Below are 21,414 nucleotides of genomic sequence, written 5' to 3'. Positions count from 1 at the left end.
GGGAATTCGCTCCTTGCTGTGTCCACGGTGATAGGAGTGGAGGATCGACTCCATTCAAATAGTGTTGGATTCCCTGTCTTCTACTCTATCCGGACACGTTGGAATTATTTTCCTAACCCACGGGAAATCAAAGTTATTAACCCGCCAAAAGTGGGTTTTGCCCGTGGGTTTTGCCCGCAAAAAGTGTCTTTTGCCCGTCAGGTGGGCGTTTCCACTATGCTGTGACGTCACATGAAAGCTATGAATAGGGCTTTCACACCGGCAAAGAACCGTGCCGGTTCGCGTTCGCGCTGTCTGGCGAACGATACACTGGTATGAACGCGGGCTCGTTCGCCAGACAGCGCCAACGTTCGGAGGTTTCCGAACGCGAACCGGCACGGTTCTTTGCCGGTATGAAAGCCCTAATAGTGATCCGTCTACTCGGCTTATCTTGTATCTGTGGCAGCAGGATCCATGATCCAGGCCTAGCCTCTGGTTAGCCTCTTAGCCTGTCTCTCACTCCTAAACCCAATCCTCCCATCCATGCCTTCCACAGCCCACCCCAGCCCACCCCAGCCCAGCCCTACCCAGGCCAACCAAGCCCACCCCACCCTACCCCAGCCCAGCCCACCCCACCCCAGCCCACCCCACCCCAGCCCACCCCAGCCCAGCCCAGACTAGCCCAGCCCAGCCCAGCCCACACCACCCAAGACCAGCCCAGACCAGCCCAGACCAGCCCAGACCAGCCCAGACCAGACCAGCCCAGCCCAGCCCACCCCACCCCAGCCCAGCCCAACCCAGCCCAGCTCAGCCTAACCCAACGTGTTTGCAGTGTATTTGTATGGTGGAAACATGACTGATCGGCACACCGATGTTGGATTCCAGAATTCCAAAATGTTGTCAGAGTAAGGCTTCAAAGGGTCAAAATGGTTCTGGTTAAGATGAGGTTGAAAGGTTTGGCAGGTTGGAGGTTAGGGTCAGGAGGTTACGGTTAAGGGTTAAGGTTAGGGTCAGTTTGTGGTTTTGATCTAGTCAGGCTGTCAAATGGGATGCTGGTCAGAAAGGTCCCCTTACTGTCTCCCCCCCCCCCCCCCAGGCCCCATGTGTGTCAGAGGGGGAGGCTGGTGGAGGTAGAAATCGGAGGACGGGGCTCATTGTAACGCATGGAACGGAATGAGGAACGGTATCAAAGACGCATGCCTCCACCAGCTTCGCCGTGTGTGTGGGGGACAGGCCCCAGTGTTGCCAGATTGGGCGAATTCCCTCCCAATTGGACTACTTATGATCACACTGGGCGGTTTTTAGACTGTGGTTAGGCTGGAAAACAATCCCATCTGGCAACACTGCCAGGCCCCTGGTCAGGCACGACGCTCTCTATCCGTCCAGTGGGGGGGGGGTCTGATGTCGGGGGGTGGGGGGTCGTGTGTGGCATTGTTAGATTAGATTTAGATTGGATTAGACTCAACTTTATTGTCATTGACAGAGGACAAAGTACAAAGACAACGAAACACAGTTGGGCATCTAACCAGATGCCATGAGTGTATTGGACAGTGCATGGTGGGACAGTATGAATGTATGGACAGTGCATGGTGGGACAGTATGAATGTATGGACAGTGCATGGTGGGACAGTATGAATGTATGGACAGTGCATGGTGGGACAGTATGAATGTATGGACAGTGCATGGTGGGACAGTATGAATGTATGGACAGTGCATGGTGGGACAGTATGAATGTATGGACAGTGCATGGTGGGACAGTATGAATGTATGGACAGTGCATGGAATGGAATGGAATGGAATGGAATGGAATGGACTTTATTTGTCATTGCTACAGTACAGGTACCAAACAACGAAATTTAGGAGGGGTGGCTCCCCTGGTGTTAGGAAAGGGAAAAAAAAACACATTTTAGAAAAAAGCATAAAATCACAAGAAGGTAAGGAGCTGGTTTACATCAATAAAGGCTATGTACACAATCCACTGTACTATACTGCACAGATAGTCAACTAGGGTTGTCATATTGCACAAAAGTATTTTTTCACGTTATTTTAAAGTGTCACAGTTTGCAGGCTTGAAATGTACATGTTTGTGCCTCAGCACTAGCTGCCATACAATCCGTCCGGACTGTCCTGGGGCAGTATGAATGTATGGACAGTGCATGGTGGGACAGTATGAATGTATGGACAGTGCATGGTGGGACAGTATGAATGTATGGACAGTGCATGGTGGGACAGTATGAATGTATGGACAGTGCATGGTGGGACAGTATGAATGTATGGACAGTGCATGGTGGGACAGTATGAATGTATGGACAGTGCATGGTGGGACAGTATGAATGTATGGACAGTGCATGGTGGGACAGTATGAATGTATGGACAGTGCATGGTGGGACAGTATGAATGTATGGACAGTGCATGGTGGGACAGTATGAATGTTTGGACAGTGCATAGTGGGACAGTATGAATGTTTGGACAGTGCATGGTGGGTGTTGCGTTCACTAGGGTGACAGATGGGAGCTTACCTGGTCTTGAAGTAACCGGTAGGCCTGTAAGGGGTTAACTTTCCAAGCCCAGATATCCACAGTGTGGGAGGGGCTTCTGGGATATAATGGCGGAAACTGCCTTGTGTTTGATCATAATGTCGTCAAGAGGGACACGCTACCGGTGAGACAAAACGTTTATATTTACTGCTCTGCTGGGTTATGTTGTTCTGTAAGATTGAGACGATGTTTCTCAGAAATGACTTGATACTCTGATACATTGCATGACTGTTATCTACATTTTATATTTTCTGTTTACATTTAGGTTTATAACCTGCTACTGCTACTGCTACTGCTACTGACTGTGGCGAACATTTTATACTTCAATAAACCACAAATTACCAAATTGAGTTATTCCAACGTTTGATCTCTTGACACCCCGTTCGGTGGGGATACAGAACCGAACAGTGGGACAGTATGAATGTATGGACAGTGCATGGTGGGACAGTATGAATGTATGGACAGTGCATGGTGGGACAGTGTGAATGTATGGACAGTGCATGGTGGGACAGTGTGAATGTATGGACAGTGCATGGTGGGACAGTATACAGTATTACAGTGAGTAAGTAAACGAATATAAAGTCAGTATACGTGCAATGAGTAGGAATATAAAAAGTCGATATGTGAGCATAAATATGTGATAATAATAATATGTTGTAGATGGTATGTTAGAGGTGCTATATTGTTGAGAATACATTTGAACCTCTCCGATTGTGACTTCCTAGAAAAATTTCTCTGGGTCATCAGTCAGTCCCCAGATGGCCTCCAAACGTGGTCTTGTTTTGTGTGGACGTACACTGACCTCCCCTGTGCCTATCAGCCCAAAACAACAGATGGTTTGCACCAAGGTCAGAGTCAATAAAGCAACAAACAAAAAAACGGTTCTGCTCTGAAATAGTTAGTTATGCCTTCCGGCTGCTCCAGAGAAGACTCCAGAATCAATTCTGTTTAATAAAATCCTCCATATTTGAACATCTCTTCCCTTTTTTCTCGACCCCAACAATTATGAAGCAACCTATATATGAATTGTACAATTCTGTATGCGATATTCTGAGCACTCATCATGAGTTTGCGTGTGTCTGTGTGTGTATGCGTGTGTTTGTGTGTGTATGTGTGTGTCTGTGTGTGGATGCGTGTGTCTGTGTGTGTGTGTATGCGTGTGTTTGTGTATGTGTATGCGTGTGTTTGTGTGTTTGTGTGTGTGTGTATGCGTGTGTTTGTGTGTGTATGCGTGTGTTTGTATGTGTGCGTGCGTGTGCCAGCCAATGAAAACACAGAGAATCCAGAGTTACCCAATCAGGTATTTTATTTGGAACAGAGTGGCAGATTAGTGACAGGGCCGTGGCATGGAGGGTCCGCCACCTCCCGCTCACTCAGCCAATGACAGAAACTCAGCCTTAAAAAATGCAAATGTATAAAAACAGGATGGGTAACAGCAAACAGAGTAGTGTGGCCTCATAGGGCTAACACACACACACACACGCACGCACGCACACACGCACACACGCACACCTCTCTTATTTGGCTATGCAGGCTTATATGGGTACAAACAAACACACATTTACAGTTGGAAGGTAACTTTAGAAAAGACAGTATTCAGATCAGTCCTGCCTGTGAGAAAAGCAGAGTGGAGTGCGTCCGTCTGTCCGTCCGTCAGCCAGTCCCGCTCCAGACCAGAGACTGAGACAGACAGACGGACGACAGACAGTGAGACAAGTCAGTGTGTGAGAGCCACTGTGAGGGACAGACAGTCCCACGCTCAGCAGTGAACACAGACACTCCAGACACCTACAGACGCAGACAGACACACAGACACACACACACACACACACAGACGGACACACCAGTGAGTCTACACAAGAGTCCGATGTGAAAAAAGTGAAGTGTACTCTGCCTAAAATAGAGAACACCCGGTGAGAAACACACACGCACGCACACACGCGCACACACACACACATACACACACACACACATTACAGGTGGAAGGGACAGGTGAAGTGCATACACACACACACACACACACACACACACGCACACAGGGGCAGGAGGACAACTGAAGTACACACACACTCAGGTGAAGGGGACCGGTGTGACTACCTGACTATGGAAGAGAGCGTCAGGACTGCTGGAGCAGGTAAATACACACCTACCCACAGTACATTCCACCCAAAACACACCCCTCAGACACACACACACACAGTCACACACAGTCTCTCACTCACACACACACACACACACACACAGACTAGTATGGTTTGACTCCCATGCAGTTGATCTACAGTACTGAGTATAATTGAAGCTACTAGTCCAGTCGTACTGGTGTGGTTATTGTTACAATCTTAGATAGAAGCACGGCCCCCTGCCTCCTGACACCCCCCCCCCCCCACCCCTCCCTCCCCCTCTTCAGAGCCTGAGAGAAACCCCTTTTCAGAGTAGGAGGAAGTTGCCCCCCCACAACACTGATCTGAGGTCAGTTAGATAAGTGTTTCGAGGTGAGGTCTGGGATGGAGGAAGCTGATTCTAGATCTGTGTTTCACGCGGGGCAACTTCCACCTTTAGCCCCTCCCACACAGCCCCGAAGAAGACCCTCCCCCTTTCCCCGGACAGACAGCCAATGGAGGAACAGAAAGTAAGAGAGCATGCAAGGGGATTGGATGAAACACGTTTTTTGTGCTTTTACACAATGGACCCAACTGTAACCCACCAGCGACCGATCGATAACTAATCAATAACATACTGAAACCACCCGCTCTCACTTTCACCTGTGAGGATGACGACGATGATGATGATGATGATGAAGATGCCGATGGTGATGGTGAGGGTTTTTCTGATATGTGTCGAGTGTGTGATATGTTCTGCAGGTTATTTGTTTTTATTTGTGTGTGTGTGTGTGCTTGCAGTGTGCACATGTGTGTGTGTGTATGTGTGCGTTTATGTATGTGTGTGTATGTGTGTGGGAGTGTGTGTGTACGTGAGTGTGTGTGTTGACGAGAGCACAGCTCATCTAGGTGAGTGGTGTGGGTGTGATGGATAGATGCATGGGCATGCGGATGGATGGATGAATGGATGAATGAATGAATGAATGGCTAAAGTGATGAGAAAAAGGAAATGCTCATATTTACATATAAACTTTTAAAACTGCTAAATACACATCCTCCTGTCCGAAGTTATTATTATTATTATCATCATTATAATTATTCACCATCGAGCCCGGAACATTGATATATTATTGATTATTATTACTATCCAGAACTAAATCATCTTTGTACAACTTAGAGGAGCAAGACAGGCTACTTTTAGCTCTGTGTTAGCACTAGCATCCCTCGCTAGCTACGAGCGAGCGAATGTTGCCACAACCATTCTCCTGAGGTTGTCAGGGAGACGAGTTGTGTTGAGGGTTGAGGGGATGTTGAGGGAATGTTGCGAGTTCCCTGGTCCCCGATTGGCCGAGCACAGACAGAGGGGCTAGGAGTGTGTGTGTCTGTGTGTATGTGTGTATGTGTGTGTGTGTGTGTGTGTGCGTGAGCACCCGAGAGATGGAAGGCACAAAGAGACCATTCCTCTCACCTTTGACCCCAGTGTCTGTGCGGGCCAATCGGATCTCTGTTGGAGTGTTGAGCGTAATCCTTGACCTCCTCCCTTACCCTCCCTTTGTCTTTTTTCTCTCCCTCTTTCACTCCTCCCCCCCTTCTCTCAGCTAACGCCAGCGCTCATACGCTCCATGGAACAGAAGGAGTATGTGTTAAAACACAGGTTAAGAGCTTGTGTTTTTTTTTTACAAAATAATCATATTATTACATCATCAGAACAATAATCTGTATAATATTAATAACAACATTTACTTAAAAAAAACATTTTGTGTGTACTGTAATGTGTTTATGGTTATTATTTTTTTCAGCTTATATATTTTTTTGCATTTTCTTCTTTTTTTTGTTTTGGTCGAAAACAAAGTTCTGAGTCAGTGGAGAGACAGGCACTCGCTCTCAAGAAGGACAACCGTGGAGGAGAGAGGGATGAGACGGAAGAGGAGGCGGAGGTGGGAGAGAGGGGTGGGGAGGTTGGACGAGGAAGGGAGGCAAGGGGTAAGAGACGAGGAGGAGGAGGAGGAGGAGGAAGGGTAGGTAGGTAGAGTGTCTCTTTAGCTTTCTCTCTCTCTCTCTGTGTCTCTCTGTTATGCGTAGAACTCCTCCTGCTTGTCAGGTTTCTGGTAGGTGACGGTGGCCTGTTTGGGCTCCTCCAGGGTGTAACTGCCCTCGTCCTTCTTCTTCATCCTGTAGACCAGCAGCATCACTAGGAAGGCAGCGAACAGCGCCCCCACCACGCCTCCCACGATCACCGCTGGGGAAGGGAGAGAGAAAGGAGACATGGTTTATTGAAGTTATGCCAGTGAAAAGGGAAACTGTTCTATAAGTAATAACCCAAGAAACACAGAAAAACACAGAGAAAGACAGAGACAACAACAAACACTAAAATGCCATTAGAAGCCATCTCCTCCATGTCCTTGTGTAGACTCGGAGGAACTAAACACGCCACTGTATTCTTACCGTAGAAGCAAAGCAGAGCTCACACAGCTAACGCTAACGCTAGAACACCACACAATGCAGAATGCTAATGCTGCGCGAACGCTAGGATGATACACAATGCCGAAATACAGAAGCTGAGCCTGACTAACATTAAGTAATCTAAGTAAGATACCCTGATGTTATGTGTTGATAAGGAACCGTTGATAAGGAACCGTTTTTATGCGAATTGTGGGACTCATAAAAAGGAAATCATGTGGTGTTTGCGTGTGTTCACAAGCAGATAGGTTTTGCATTTTTTCCCGCTACCAAAGCCATTCTAACCTATACATTAAACAACAGTGTCATTCCTAGGCACTAGAATCTAACTCACAACCATCCATGTCTACCTATCTCACAGAGTTGGGGTGAACTCAGTTTAATTTCAGGAAGTAAACTGAAATTACAATTTCAACTGCAATTATTTTCAAGGATTTCTGCATAAATTGAGAAGGAGAAGATTTGTATGTATCAAATCAAGTTGACCCCAACCCTGTACCATTATGCTATACGCTATGCTAATGTTGCTAATGGCTACTACCCACTGGCTAGCACACGGACACACTAATCCTGCTGCCCCCCCCCCCCCCCCCTCCATACCGATAACCACAAAGTCAGCAAAGACCACCGCCAACAGTCCACAAATCAGAAGAGCTAGAGGAAAGACAGACAGCCAATCAGAATAGCTGGAGGAGAGACAGACAGCCAATCAGATCAGACAGAAAAGCTAAATCCAAATTCTCTGTAGAACAGCCTCCGGTAACACTTAACATGAAGTTGCCCTTAAATACATGTAACTACATAGTAATATGCCCTCCAGTGTTGATACCAACAGTTATTACTATGTAGTTCCATACATTTAACTAATTGACTAATGTGTTACAGAGCACCCCCTCCTCGTCTCTCCTGAAGGAACAGGAAATGATACGAGGATATGAGGCTCTTTAGGAGGAACAGGATCCAGCCAGGGAAAAGACAGGAAGGATGAGAGAGAGAGAGAGAGAGAGAGAGAGAGAGAGAGAGAGAGAGAGAGAGAGAGAGAGAGAGAGAGAGAGAGAGAGAGAGAGAGAGAGAGAGAGAGAGAGAGAGAGAAGATGAGATCCAGAATGTCTTATGCGGGGTACACACATTTTTTGGCCGGTCGAAAACGACAGAAAACGTCTGAAAACGTCTGAAAACGACAGAAAACGCCCGATTATCAGATGGATCTTAACATTTTCCTATAACAGAATCCTGGGGTGTGAGGTGTGTTAAGACTCAATTCTCTTCAATTGTGCAATCAACTCTCCCGACAACCTGCTCGGAAAATGGGCGTGGCCGGCAATCGTAAATGTGAAATGCGTTCAATACTTCCGACCAGAAACCATAGGGTTGCCAGATTGTTTGCTGAAATTAGCGGTTTTAGACTGTGGTTAGGGTGGAAAATGTCATTCCCATCTGGCAACCCTGCTCGACAATCAAGAAGCGAGCTGACTTCTTCTTTTCATTATTCTGCACTTTATTTGCCCTGTCGCACATGGTTGTCTCGTACAGGTCAGTCAGGGTACTACGTTAGATAATAATAATAACTTTATTTGTATAGCGCTTTTCCTGCAAACGTTGCGGCTCAAAGTGCTTTAATCATTATATAATTTTTATTTAATTATTTTGTAATTTAGTTTAGTTTATTTATTTAGCACACAAGAGATTGTGCAAGGAGGGAACGAAGCCCAGAAGGCTTGTACATAGTTCCACTCCCGTCAATATTTATGTTTCAAAGAAACATCAAGGAACACTTAATGCATGTCAATAAGAGAAAATAAACCACAAACAAAATCATATCCATAAAGGCAATATCAAAAGGATGGGTTCACGCGAGATTTCTGGCTTGGGGAACGAGACTAGAGTTTGGAGTCTGTCGTAACGAAAATCTTTATGTCTGTGGGGTGCTGAAATGGGGAAATTGGCGCACACCACACACAACACGATCAAGGCTGTTCAAATCCAAGATTTTGAAATTCCTTATGTGTGTACCCCGCTTTAGGGCAAAGGAGAGAGAGAGAGAGATGGTGTCAAAGGTGTAGAGTGAGATAGAGGGAGCTTTGTGGAAATGTTTGTGTGTGTGTGTGTGTGTGGAAAAGAGAGGAAGGAGAGAGAGAGAGAGAACAGGGGAGCCTCCCGTGAGAGAGAAGGAAGGGGAAAGGAGGAGTGGAATACTGAGGAAGACTGCTTGTTCTCAGAGGGAAGTTACTGCTTGTTCTCAGCATGGCCCAGATTCACTAATCTTCACACGGTGTAGAGCTGTTCGTTTACAGCTGTTTGGTATTTGAGGTGATTTGTAGATCAGTGAATCCAGAGTGGTTTGTTCAGAACCAGCAGAGAGAGATTAGAGGCAGGGGGGTTCTCCTATACCTACACTCAGGTGGGCTACACTAACACCTACGGGTGGTTGGTGTTGAAAGCCAGGCAGACAGATAGAGACATACAGACAGAGAGACAGACAGACAGACAGAGAGACAGACACAGATAGATATCCAGACAGACAGAGAGAGAGAGAGAGAGACAGACAGATAGACAGACAGACAGAGAGAGAGAGACAGACAGAGACAGACAGACAGAGACAGACAGAGACAGACAGAGACAGACAGACAGAGAGAGAGAGACAGACAGACAGGCAGACAGACATCCAAACATGCGGTCTGTTTAAAACAAAACAATTCTATCTGAAGGTTCTTCTAGTCCCGAAGAAAAGCACGGTGAGCTGCCTAAACGACTACCGCCCGGTGGCACTCACACCAATCATCATGAAGTGCTTCGAGAAACTAGTCCGGGCCCACATACTCACACGCCCCCCGCCCAACCTGGATCCATACCACTGGGTCCCACCAGGGCTGCGTGCTAAGCCCCATCCTCTACAACCTCTACACCTACGACTTCACCCCCGTCCACCCCAGCAACTCCATCGTAAAGTTTGCAGACGAGGCGGCGTACAGGGATGAGGTAGAGCAGCTGAGCAAGCTGTGCAAGGTTAACAACCTGCTGCTGAACAAGTCAAAGACCCAGGAAATCATCGTGGACTTCAGGAGGAAAAAGTCTGAGGTCCAGCCCCTGCTCATCGACGGAGAGAGCGTGGAGAGAGTCTCAGCCCTCCGATTCCTGGGGGTGCACATACAGGATGACCTGTCCTGGAAGAACAACACAGCAGCCACCATCAAGAAGGCACAACAGCGGCTCTACTTCCTGAGAGTCCTCAGGAAGGAACACAACAAGCAGGAGATACTGGTGGCCTTCTACCGCGGCGGAGTGGAGAGCATCCTCACCTACGGCATCTGCAACTGGTTCTCCAGCTGCACAACCATGGAGAGAAATGCGCTACAGAGAGTCGTGAGAACAGCCCAGAAGATCACCGGCGCCCCCCTCCCCTCTCTGGAAGAGCTGTACAACACACGCTGTCTCAGGAAGGCCTCCAAGATCTCCAGAGACCCAACCCACCCTGGGTACGAACACTTTGCCCGGCTGCCCTCGAAAAGGCGGTACAGGACCATGGCCGCAAGGACAAACAGACTGAAGCACAGCTTCTACCCCAGGGCCATCCAGGCCCTGAACACAGCAAAGACCTAGGTTCTGGGCCCTGGCCAGTCTGGACGGATTGATGGCAGCTGCTGGATTGAAAAAATCAGGTGTAGTGCTGAGGCACAAATATGTACATTTCAAGCCTGCAAACTGCGACACTTTAAATGAATGTGCAATAACACTATGTGCAATATGACAACCCTAGTCGTCTATCTGTATAGTATAGTATAGTGCAGCGGTCGGGAACCTATGGCTCGCGAGCCATTATATGGCTCTTCCGGTGACGGCATATGGCTCCCAGACAATTGGGTTGAAAAGTTAAAAAAAATAAAAAAAATAATATATATATAATCAGTTTGGAACTGATTTTAAAATACTTGTGATATTGCGTAATAATACTGTGTCATTTTAAAGTAAACAGAAATTAGTTTTGAAGTTAAATTTCACGGGACTCTTCACGGGACCCATGACCCGTGACCCGTGGGTCAGGTCGAGAACCAATGTCTCGCGAGAGTGTCAGAGGTCGTTGTAAAGGTGAATAAATAAAAAACAATTTGATCAGACAGTGAACTAGCTTATACGCTTCAACCCTTATAACGAGAAAGATGGCAAAAAGAAAAAAAGACGATGATTACCGTGCATTCCAGGCTGCGTGGACAGAGGAATTTGCATTTGTGGAGATCGCAGGATCTAATATGTCTAATATGCAATGATAAAATTGCATCGATGAAACGGTCAAATATAAAGCGGCACTTCGATACGCATCATGCTTCATTTGCATCGAAATATCCAGCGGGGGACAGCAGGAAAAAGGCATGCGAGGAGCTACAGCGGAGAGTGCAGACGAGTCAACAGCAACTGCGTGGTTGGACCAAGCAAGGTGACGGGAATTCCGCTAGCTTTGCGGGTGCTTTGGCAATAGTCAGGAATGGAAAGCCATTCACAGATGGCGAGTATGCCAAAACATTCATGCTTGATGTGGCCAATGAACTGTTTGATGACTTCCCAAATAAAGACAAGATAATCAAACGAATAAAAGACATGCCTCTGTCAGCAAGAATTGTTCACGATCGTAGCATCATGATGGCAAATCAAGTTGAGGAAACACAAATTAAGGACATAAACGCCGGGACATACTTTTCTCTCGCGTTAGATGAGTCAACAGATGTTAGCCATCTATCTCAGTTCAGTATATTTGCCAGGTATGCTGCAGGTGACACACTGCGTGAGGAAAGCTTGGCTGTTTTGCCAATGAAAGGGACAACCAGAGGAGAGGATTAGTCTTTCATGGAGTTTGCTAAAGAAAAAAAACTGCCGATGGATAAACTTATTTCTGTCTGTACTGATGGTGCACCCTGTATGTTGGGGAAGAACAAAGGATTTGTAGCGCTTCTCCGTGAACATGAAAAGAGAGCCATCCTAAGTTTTCATTGCATCCTGCACCAGGAGGCGCTTTGCGCTCAGACGTGTGGCCAGGAGCTAGGTGAGGTGATGTCGCTGGTCATTCGAGTGGTCAACTTCATTGTTGCCCGAGCTTTAAATGATCGCCAGTTTAAAGCTATGTTAGAAGAAGTTGGGAATCATTATCCCAGTCTGCTTTTACACAGCAACGTGCGTTGGTTGTCAAGGGGAAAGGTGCTCAGCCGTTTTGCAGCTTGCCTGAGTGAAATCCGGACTTTTCTTCAAATGAAAGGCGTCAAGCATCCTGAGCTAGACAACACTGACTGGCTCCTGCAGTTTCACTATCTCGTGGACATAACAGGCCATCTGAACCAGCTCAATGTGAAAATGCAAGGTATTGGAAATACAATCTCATCCCTTCAACAAGCAGTGTTTGCATTTGAAAGCAAGCTGGAAGTCTTTCTCAGGGACATTGAAACAGGTCATCTTCTGCACTTTGTAACACTGCAACAATTTAGAGATGCATGCTTAGCAAGTGACTCCACTCAACATCTGGATCTCCAGCAGCTAGCTGGCTTTACGTCCAATCTCCTGCAGTCATTCAAAGCACGTTTTGGAGAATTTCACACGCGCACTGGTCTTTTCAAGTTCATCACTCATCCACATGAGTGTGCAGTGGACAAAATCGACCTGACATGCATCCCTGGGGTCTCTATGGGAGACTTTGAGCTGGAAGTTGCTGACCTGAAGGCATCAGACATGTGGATGAGTAAGTTCAAGACACTTAATGGAGAGTTGGAAAGTCTTGCGCGACAGCGAGCAGAGCTGGCGAGGGAACACAAGTGGACAGAAAAGAAAAAACTTCAACCTGAAGACCAGCTGATTCTGAAAACTTGGAACGAGCTTCCTGTGACATACCACACAATGCAGCGTGTTAGTATTGCCGTATTGACCATGTTTGGCTCTACATATGTATGTGAGCAGTCATTCTCGCATATGAGGAACATTAAGACCAACCTACGCTCACGTTTAACTGATGGAAGCCTCAACGCCTGCATGAAGCTCAACCTCACCACGTATGAACCAGACTACAAGGACATCAGCAAAACCATGCAGCACCAGAAATCGCATTAAAAGTAAGACATATTTAATTTATTATATGTTAAAAATACTATATGGCTCTTAATGAAATACATTTAGAAATATTTGGCTTTTATGGCTCTCCCAGTCAAAAAGGTTCCCGACCCCTGGTATAGTGGATAGTGTACATAGCCTTTATTTATGTAAACCAGCTCCTTTCCCTTCTTGTTTTTTTAGTTTTTTTTTCTTTCCTAGCACCAGGGGAGCCACCCCTCCTAAATTTCGTTGTTTGGTACCTGTACTATAGCAATGACAATAAAGACCATTCATTCATTCATTCATTCATTCATTCTAGATTCTAGAACCTTCCATGGCGTTCCATGGTGCGTCAGGGTGGTTAGAGTGACGGACAGGTGGTTCCTACCTATCAGGACCTCCTTCCTCTCCAGGATGTTCTTCTGGGGCATCTGAGCGGCGGAACTTCCCGGGTCCACCTTGTTGCCAATCAGATCAGGCTCCTCCCCCAGGTCCACTCCCCTCCCCCGGACCACCTCGTTGCGACGGTCCTCCTCACGGATCTCAAAGTCTCCGCTAGGTTCCGTAGCCCCCACCTCGTTGTTACCTTCCTCTGGTCGGCCCTGGGGTGGGGGTGGGGGGGACAGGGAGGGGGGAGGGAGAGAGAGAGAGAGGGACAGGGAGGGGGGAGGGAGAGAGAGGGACAGGGAGGGAGAGAGAGAGAGAGAGGGACAGGGAGGGGACAGGGGGAGAGAGGGACAGGGAGGGAGAGAGACAGAGAGGGACAGGGAGGGGGGAGGGAGAGAGAGGGACAGGGAGAGGGGGAGAGAGAGGGACAGGGAGAGGGGGGGAGAGAGAGAGAGGGACAGGGGGGAGGGAGAGCGAGAGGGACAGGGGGGAGGGAGAGAGAGAGGGACAGGGAGGGAGAGAGAGAGAGGGACAGGGAGGGTGGGGGAGAGAGGGACAGGGAGGGTGGGGGAGAGAGGGACAGGGAGGGTGGGGGAGAGAGGGACAGGGAGGGGGGGGGGAGAGAGAGAGAGAGGGGGGGGGAGAAGGAAAGAAGAGAAGACAATAATTATTTACTTCCTGAATACCAACATGTATATACAAAAGACCGAGGTTGACGGAATCTGTTGTCAGTACAGCATGGTCTACATATACACCAGGGGGAGGCCGGCGGAGGTAGAAATGGAGGACAGGCACATTGTCATGCATGGAACGTAATTACAACGAGGCAGTCGTGGATTTCTCTCTCCGCCAGCCTCCTGCGAGAGACAAGATATTCCTGCAAACCCAAAATCAGCTCAGACGTTTTAAGCTCCAAAGAAGCTTTAGATTCAATTCGGCAATTTCACAGTTGAACGTGTTGTCCAGCGGTGTTAATTATAACGCATTTTCAAATCAACACTCTGTGTTGTTTTTAAGAACGGGGGGGGGGGGGGGGAGAACAAAAATCAACCAATTTACCTCAGACGGGGGGTTTAGCGCCTGAGCTCTATTTAAAAGCCATCACAACAACTTAAGGAAACCCTGTGAGCGTTCCTTCACGCTTCGCCGCACTCCGCAGAGCAGCTCGCAAACCAGTGAGGGGGGGAGGCCGGTGGAGGTAGGAAAACGGAGGACGGAGGGCCTCGTTGCGATGCGCTCGCACGCGATTGATGCGGTTCCTCCGTTCCGGTCCGCGCGTCGCAATGAGCACCGTCCTCCGTTTTCATAGAGAGTTTATTTATTTATCGTTTATTTATTTATTTATTCATAATGCAGGAGATGATCGACGGTTGAGCTGGCTGCTGACAGCGGAACACGCTGTGTGCTGCATCTACATGTCTTTGTGGTGCTTATTATAAAGCAATTTTGACTTGCGTTTTCTTGTATGCGAGGTGCTGCATGACTATGACTATCGTTATCACCGCCGGCCTGTGTGCTGCCGCGTGGATGTTTACATGTCAGATACTGTCGACTGTGGCTGTGCTGACTGAAAACGACGACTGAAAAATGCACCGAATGAAAAATTAACTGTCGTTGGTCCTGGATTCCTAAAGTTATATATCGAATAGACCTATCGCTAAGCCACGCCCCAAAATATAAATTGTCCAATCATATCACAGCAAAAGTCACGACAGGCAGAAAACTCTGACAAACAACTCGCTAATATCTGATGGTGAAAAGCTTCTAGACTAAATATTCTTGTAATCTTTAAAAAAAACAAGTCTATTACTTGCTGTGGTAAATTGAATGTCATTCAGTCACGGTCGGTCAGTCAGTCACTGTCAGTGAAGAATTTGAGCGAGCGTTGTTTGTCCGAGTTTTCAAAGGGGGCGTGGCTTAGCGATAGATCCATTGAATCATCTCCTGACTGGAGCTCACCGGTGTCGTAGAAGGCTGCTGTGGGCGTGTGCTTCTCTCCGTGGGCGGGGCCAGAGTGGGCGTGGTCACCGCCGGGACTCTCGGCCTGAAGCGGAAGACGGTGGAGCTCTCCGTAGGGGCGGGGCTAGGGGTGGTGGGCGGGACCGTGACGGTCGTGGGCTCGGGCGTGGTCTCTGCCGCCGTGGTCCACAGGTCCTCTTCCTCTGTGGTGGTCTCCTCTGGCATGCTGGGATAAGTCACTTGCTGGGTGGGGTCGGGGGAGAGGTAGACGTCCTCCTCTTCTTCCGTGGCGCCCAGGTCCTCGAAGCCACTAGAGGGCGCCACGCTCTCCACGTACGGGGCGGAGGTCAGGCTGGCGGTGGTGGTCGCCACGGGAACGGCGACAGGGACCCGCGGGGGGGCGACGGTGGTCTGGGCCGCCCTGACTCGCTCTCTCTCCAGTTCCCTCTCCTTCTCTCTCTCCCTTTCCCTCTCCCTCTCCCTTTCTCTCTCCCTCTCCCGTTCCCTCTCCCTCTCCCTTTCTCTCTCCCTCTCCCTCTCCCGCTCCCTCTCGACCTCCCGGACTCTCTCTCTCTCTCGCTCCCTCTCCCTCTCCCTCTCCTGCTCCCTCTCTCTCTCCCAGTCCGCCCCGCTCTCTCCCTCGGCCTCGGTGGGCAGCGGGGGCGTGGGCTGGGGGTTGGGGCTGGGCTCGGCGGCGGGTGGGGCCGAGGGGGCGGGGCCTGTGGCCTGGGTGGTGGACTGGGGGAGGGACTCTTCTGTGGTGAACAACACGCCCACTGCTGTAGGGCTCACCTTAATCTCTGGGACTGGAGGAGGGGGGGGAGAGAAACGGGGGGGAGAAAGGGAGAGGGGGGGGAGAAAGAGAGAGAGATGAAGGAGAGAGAGAGCGGGGGTAGAGAGAGAGAGAGAGGGGGGGGGGATAAATACAGGGGGGAGAGAGAGAGGGAGAAAGAAAACACAGACAATTAGACATTCCAAATAATGAAAAAATTAAAAACACAGTCTACAGATACCAGTGCGAAATTAAACCAATGTCTAATTGCTTTCGGGCCCTAAAGAGACAGAGACACACACACACACACACACACACACACACACACAGAGAGAGACTGTCTAAAACTTCTAAAGTTTCTAAACTCTTAACTGAAAGCAAACTAAGGGGGACTCGTGACAACGCCACAGTCAGCAGACCCAGACCCAGGCTGTCTGACGCCCCCCAGGAAAGACAGGCTGTGCCCCCCCCCCCTCTTATCCCCCCGAACTTTCCAGTAAATAGTCAAAAGTTAGCAGAGAAATATGTGTCCTAAATACTTCCTCTACATGGTGATCATTCATAGGGGAAGTTAGAGAGGCAGACAGCCAGGCGTTGTGTGAGAAGTCACGACAGCCAAGGGAGGCTTGTGTGACAGTCTTGCACGACCCATCTCTAGTACACACACACATCCAACACACACACACACACACACACACACACACACACACACACACACACACACGGCCTGTTTCTGGGGGCTGTTTCGCCATCAATGTCTTTCCCTGTCCCTTCCCTTCCCTCGTGAGAAGTGAGGCTTCTCAGCAAGGGATATGTGAACCAGAACAGGACCAGATGTGGACCAGAACAGGGCCAGATGTGGACCAGAACAGGACCAGATGGGGACCAGAACAATACTGCTTCTGTTATATCAAAGATCAGAACACCCAACATCCAAGAAAAAACTCCCCAGACGTTGCATCAGACTGTAATGACACTGTGCTGTCAGACTGAGACAGATACGGAATTCCTGCACGGCGGTTCCAAACACACACACCCACACACACACACAGAGAGACAGACGCACACGTGCACACACACACACACACACACACACACACACACACACACAGAGACAGACGCACGCACCAGGGTTTCCGTTAGAAAAAATTGCCGTCGGACATCGTGTCCGGGAAGATTTCGCTTTACCGGACAAACGTGATATATTCCGGTCATCATATTAAAATATAATAATAAAAAATAAAAATAAAAAAAATATTATTTTTTTTTCAAATCTAATATAGCTGTTTGTCGCGGTGATTACTGTTGTGTAGCGGCCTATATATGCCATTTAATGTCTATTTCTCATCCGATACGATTAGATGCGAGCTATATAATATATAATAATATAACATGATTCGCATGCGCGCTATGCCATTATGTCCAGCGCTGAACGGGCGCCTCACTGGGAACTGAACAGACAGCATCGATCAATGAACGGACTCCACATTACGTTAACTGAAGTTTGTTAAATTGTTTGGGATTAATGTGAGTTTTCTATTTTCTCTTTCCAGTTTTACCCTTTTTTTATCAATAAAACAACGTCATTTCTATAACCAGGTCTCGCTGGTTGGGAAGGCATTTCGTTTAGCTGCCTGTCAAATCTTACTTAATCGGACTCGGGAGTATGACAATGAGGAGAACATAACAGTTTATTGAGAAACAATAGGCAGGCTGGGATACGTATATAAAGAAATACCACAATGTCTAGATGTATAACATTTTATTGAACAGTGCAAGCATATAGGCTTCTGGCGTGACATCGTACCCCTAACGTTCTTAGGGCTTGTTTGAAAAGCTTAGACTGAAAGTTAGTGCCCTGGTCAGATTGTATAACAAGAGGAAGACCGAATGTGGAAAAAAACGTTGTTAAAGCTTTCACCACTGAGCTGGCTGATATGTTACGCAACGGAACAGCTTTGGGAAAACGAGTAGCAGCGCACATAATAGTGAGCAAATACTGACTTCCACTTTTAGTCCTAGGCAAAGGTCCAACACAATCAATTATTACACGTTCAAATGGCTCCCCTATAGCAGGAATGGGATGCAATGGTGCGGGTGGAATGGATTGATTAGGCTTACCCGCCATCTGACAAGTATGGCAACAGCGGCAGTGCTTGGCAACATCCGCCTTCAGTCCGGGCCAAAAGAAATGTTTCAATATCAGCTGATAAGTTTGAGTTATACCTAAATGTCCTGACCACTGGCTCTCATGTGCTACAGATAACACCTGTTGTCTATAACCCACAGGCACAACCACTTGTTTTACAGTATTCCACTCACAACCATTTGCATTAGGAGGAGACCATTTACGCATTAATATCCCATCGTTAAGGAAATAAACTACGTTGCCCCCTATTTCAGATTCCTCACTAGCTGCATGTAAAAAACATTTGTTTAATGACTGATCAGCTACTTGAGCGACACGCAATCGCTCGCCGGTTACAGGCAGAGATAGGCTGTCAGCGGATGGTATGGTAGGACTCGGGGAGGATGGTAACTCTACCACTTTCTCCCTGGGAGAAGCTGAAACAATCGGGTTCTCATCCCTTTCAGAAAAGGCTTGCATAATCACACTATCACAGAGAGAAACATCGCTATCCTCCTCTCTGCCTCGACTCGATTGTGCACGAGTTATAGCGCACACCGGAAACAACCGCTGTTTCGCATAGGCAGCCTACACATTAGGAGTCATCATCATGCCGGTGTCAAATCATATCATAATAAAAGAAATACATAGCCTATATATTCGTCTTTTTTTAAAATAGAAGGAATCAGAATGTGAACTTTAGCGAATTGTATTCAAATTGTGCTTAGAGGGAATTATTTTCACCGGACATTTATGTCCGACGAGTTTTCAATTTGTCGGACTTCAACAAATTTTACCGGACAAAGACCGGTAATTACCGGTTAACGGAAACCCTGGCACGCACACACGCGCACACACACACACACACACACACACACACACACACACACACACACACACACACAAAACAGGGCACTGAAAAGCCGCTTTTCGACCAGCGGTGCCGTTGTGTGCCAGGGCTTACAGAGCGTTACGGCCAAGCTCCACCTGCTGCGTTGCGTCAACTCGCCATCGGCGTTGCGTCAACTTCCCGTTGTCCAAGCTCCACCTACTGCGTTGCGTCAACGTCAACGTTCTACTAACAACCAATAGGCTATACAATTATAACCAACAACTACAATTGTAAATATACAATTGGTCTCATTGTGACGTCTGCGTCCACCGTCAAAAATCTAACTTTTTTGAATGTCTACTTTGGACGCAGCCATCGGACGCAACGCAACGCTGACGCAACGCAGCAGGTGGAGCACCTTTCATTGATTACAATGCATTTGATCCCAATTTCGAACGCAACGCACATTTGATGCAACGCTCGATGGCCATGGTGGAGCTTGGCCGTTAGCCAGCCAGAGCTCTAAGCCCGGTGGGTCCACAGCCTCCAGAACAAGCCCGTCTGAATCCCCACAGCTGGACCCATCCAGCCCGCCCCCCCTCCACGTATCCCTCCACTATCACCTCTGAAGTTTACATTCCACAGTTCGTAAAAAAAAAAAAAGTGGTGAACCTTCTGAGACACTCGCCAACACATCAAAAAGGGGTGGTGTGTGTGTGTGTGGGGGGGGTCCTGGAGTAAAGCCCCGGTGGAAGCCCGGGGAATCACTGTGGAAATGCAGTCGGACTCTACACCACGCCCACTGGCCTCTACACCACACCCACTGGCCTCTTCACCACACCCACTGGCCTCTACACCACACCCACTGGCCTCTACACCTCGCCCACTAGCCTCTACACCACACCCACTGGCCTCTACACCACGCCCACTGGCCTCTACACCTCTACACCACGCCCACTGGCCTCTACACCTCTAGGTCTTGTTGATAATTTGAGGGTTGGCCCCCGTAAAGGTTAGTGGGAGAGGGAGGGCACCCAACCCAGGGTGTTAACTAGGGATGTCCCGATCCGATATTGATATCGCATATTGCCGCGATATTGGTCCTGAATGCTGGATCGCAGATCGCACCAGAAAAAAATAGGCAGCGATCTGGGGCTCGGGATCCGGCGTGTCACTCACGTGATGACAACAGTAGTAGTCAGTGGTCACGGGCATGAGAGTTGGCTAGTAGCTACCTGTGTGTAATGAGTCTGACAATGTCATGATGCTAGCTGGTGAAATCATAAACCATTTGCTTACGTATTTTTTCGGTTGTTTACACAGTCTGAAACTACAGATGGTAAGCTTTCAAATGATGCGTCATACATTGAAATCGGAAAAAAAATCAAGACGACACGAGTATTTGAATGTTTGTTTGTATCAATGTTTTGCTCAAGAATGGTGACTGCTAAAAACGCTGCTAACAGCTAGCGGCTAACGTTTCGTTCTAAAATGAAATAATGTTTACAAGCCAGGTATCACTTACCGGTAGCCTCTGGCAACAAAGAATCCAACCCACAGATTATAACTATTTAGTGATCGTTAAACTGTTGTATATTATATTGAGTGGTACTTAACATTTTCAAGTTGCCTGTTATGAAAAAAACGAAAACCAGATATTGTTGACACCCCTTTGATTCTGCGACTGGTTTTTGGTCTCACCAGCAGCGTCACTAGGCTACACTTTTAAAAAGGGTGCTATAATTGATTTGCCATTTGTAAGAGAAGATAAATAGAATAAAAACATGAAGGCACTAAAACTAGAAATCAGACAGTAACTCTTTTTTTTTCTTCTACAATGCTGAATGCTGCTGTTTAAATTGTTTTAACTTTAAACCAGTTGGTCACTGAGTACTGCAGAGTACTGTTTTTGTTGCTTGAATAAAGTCTGGCAGTCTTTAATAGCCAACTGTTGTTGTGGACTATATACTGGGGAAGTATTTGTTATTATTCAGGAGTAAAACAATAAATACAAATATCGGATTGATATCGGTATCACAGATACCTATCGGTATCGGTAGTGAAAAAATGGGATCGGGACATCCCTAGTGTTATCCCAGCCGAGGTGCAGCTCTCTGGGGAGGGAGGGCACCCAACCCAGGGTGTTAACCCAGCCGAGGTGCAGCCTCTCTGGGGAGGGAGACTTCAAAGCG

General features: G+C 47.9%; 1 protein-coding gene across 1 annotated transcript in view; it reads right to left on the bottom strand.

Annotated features, from left to right (window-relative positions):
* Positions 1-6,333: 6,333 nt before the first annotated feature.
* sdc3 (syndecan 3) overlaps positions 6,334-21,414 on the bottom strand; it is a 40,351-nt gene continuing 25,270 nt past the window's right edge. The window contains exons 3-5 of the mRNA XM_080527362.1: positions 15,491-16,296; positions 13,533-13,746; positions 6,334-6,854 (exon numbers count right to left, since the gene is read on the bottom strand). Coding sequence (XP_080383488.1) covers positions 6,688-6,854; positions 13,533-13,746; positions 15,491-16,296 — 1,187 coding nt within the window. The 3' untranslated portion in view covers positions 6,334-6,687. The remainder of the gene's footprint in view (positions 6,855-13,532; positions 13,747-15,490; positions 16,297-21,414) is intronic.

This window comes from Nansenia antarctica (genome assembly GCF_963989245.1).
Source record: "Nansenia antarctica genome assembly, chromosome: 3".
In the NCBI taxonomy this organism is placed as follows: domain Eukaryota; kingdom Metazoa; phylum Chordata; class Actinopteri; order Argentiniformes; family Microstomatidae; genus Nansenia; species Nansenia antarctica.
Note: the sequence above shows the minus strand (reverse complement) of the source record. Positions and strands in the feature narration are given on the sequence as shown.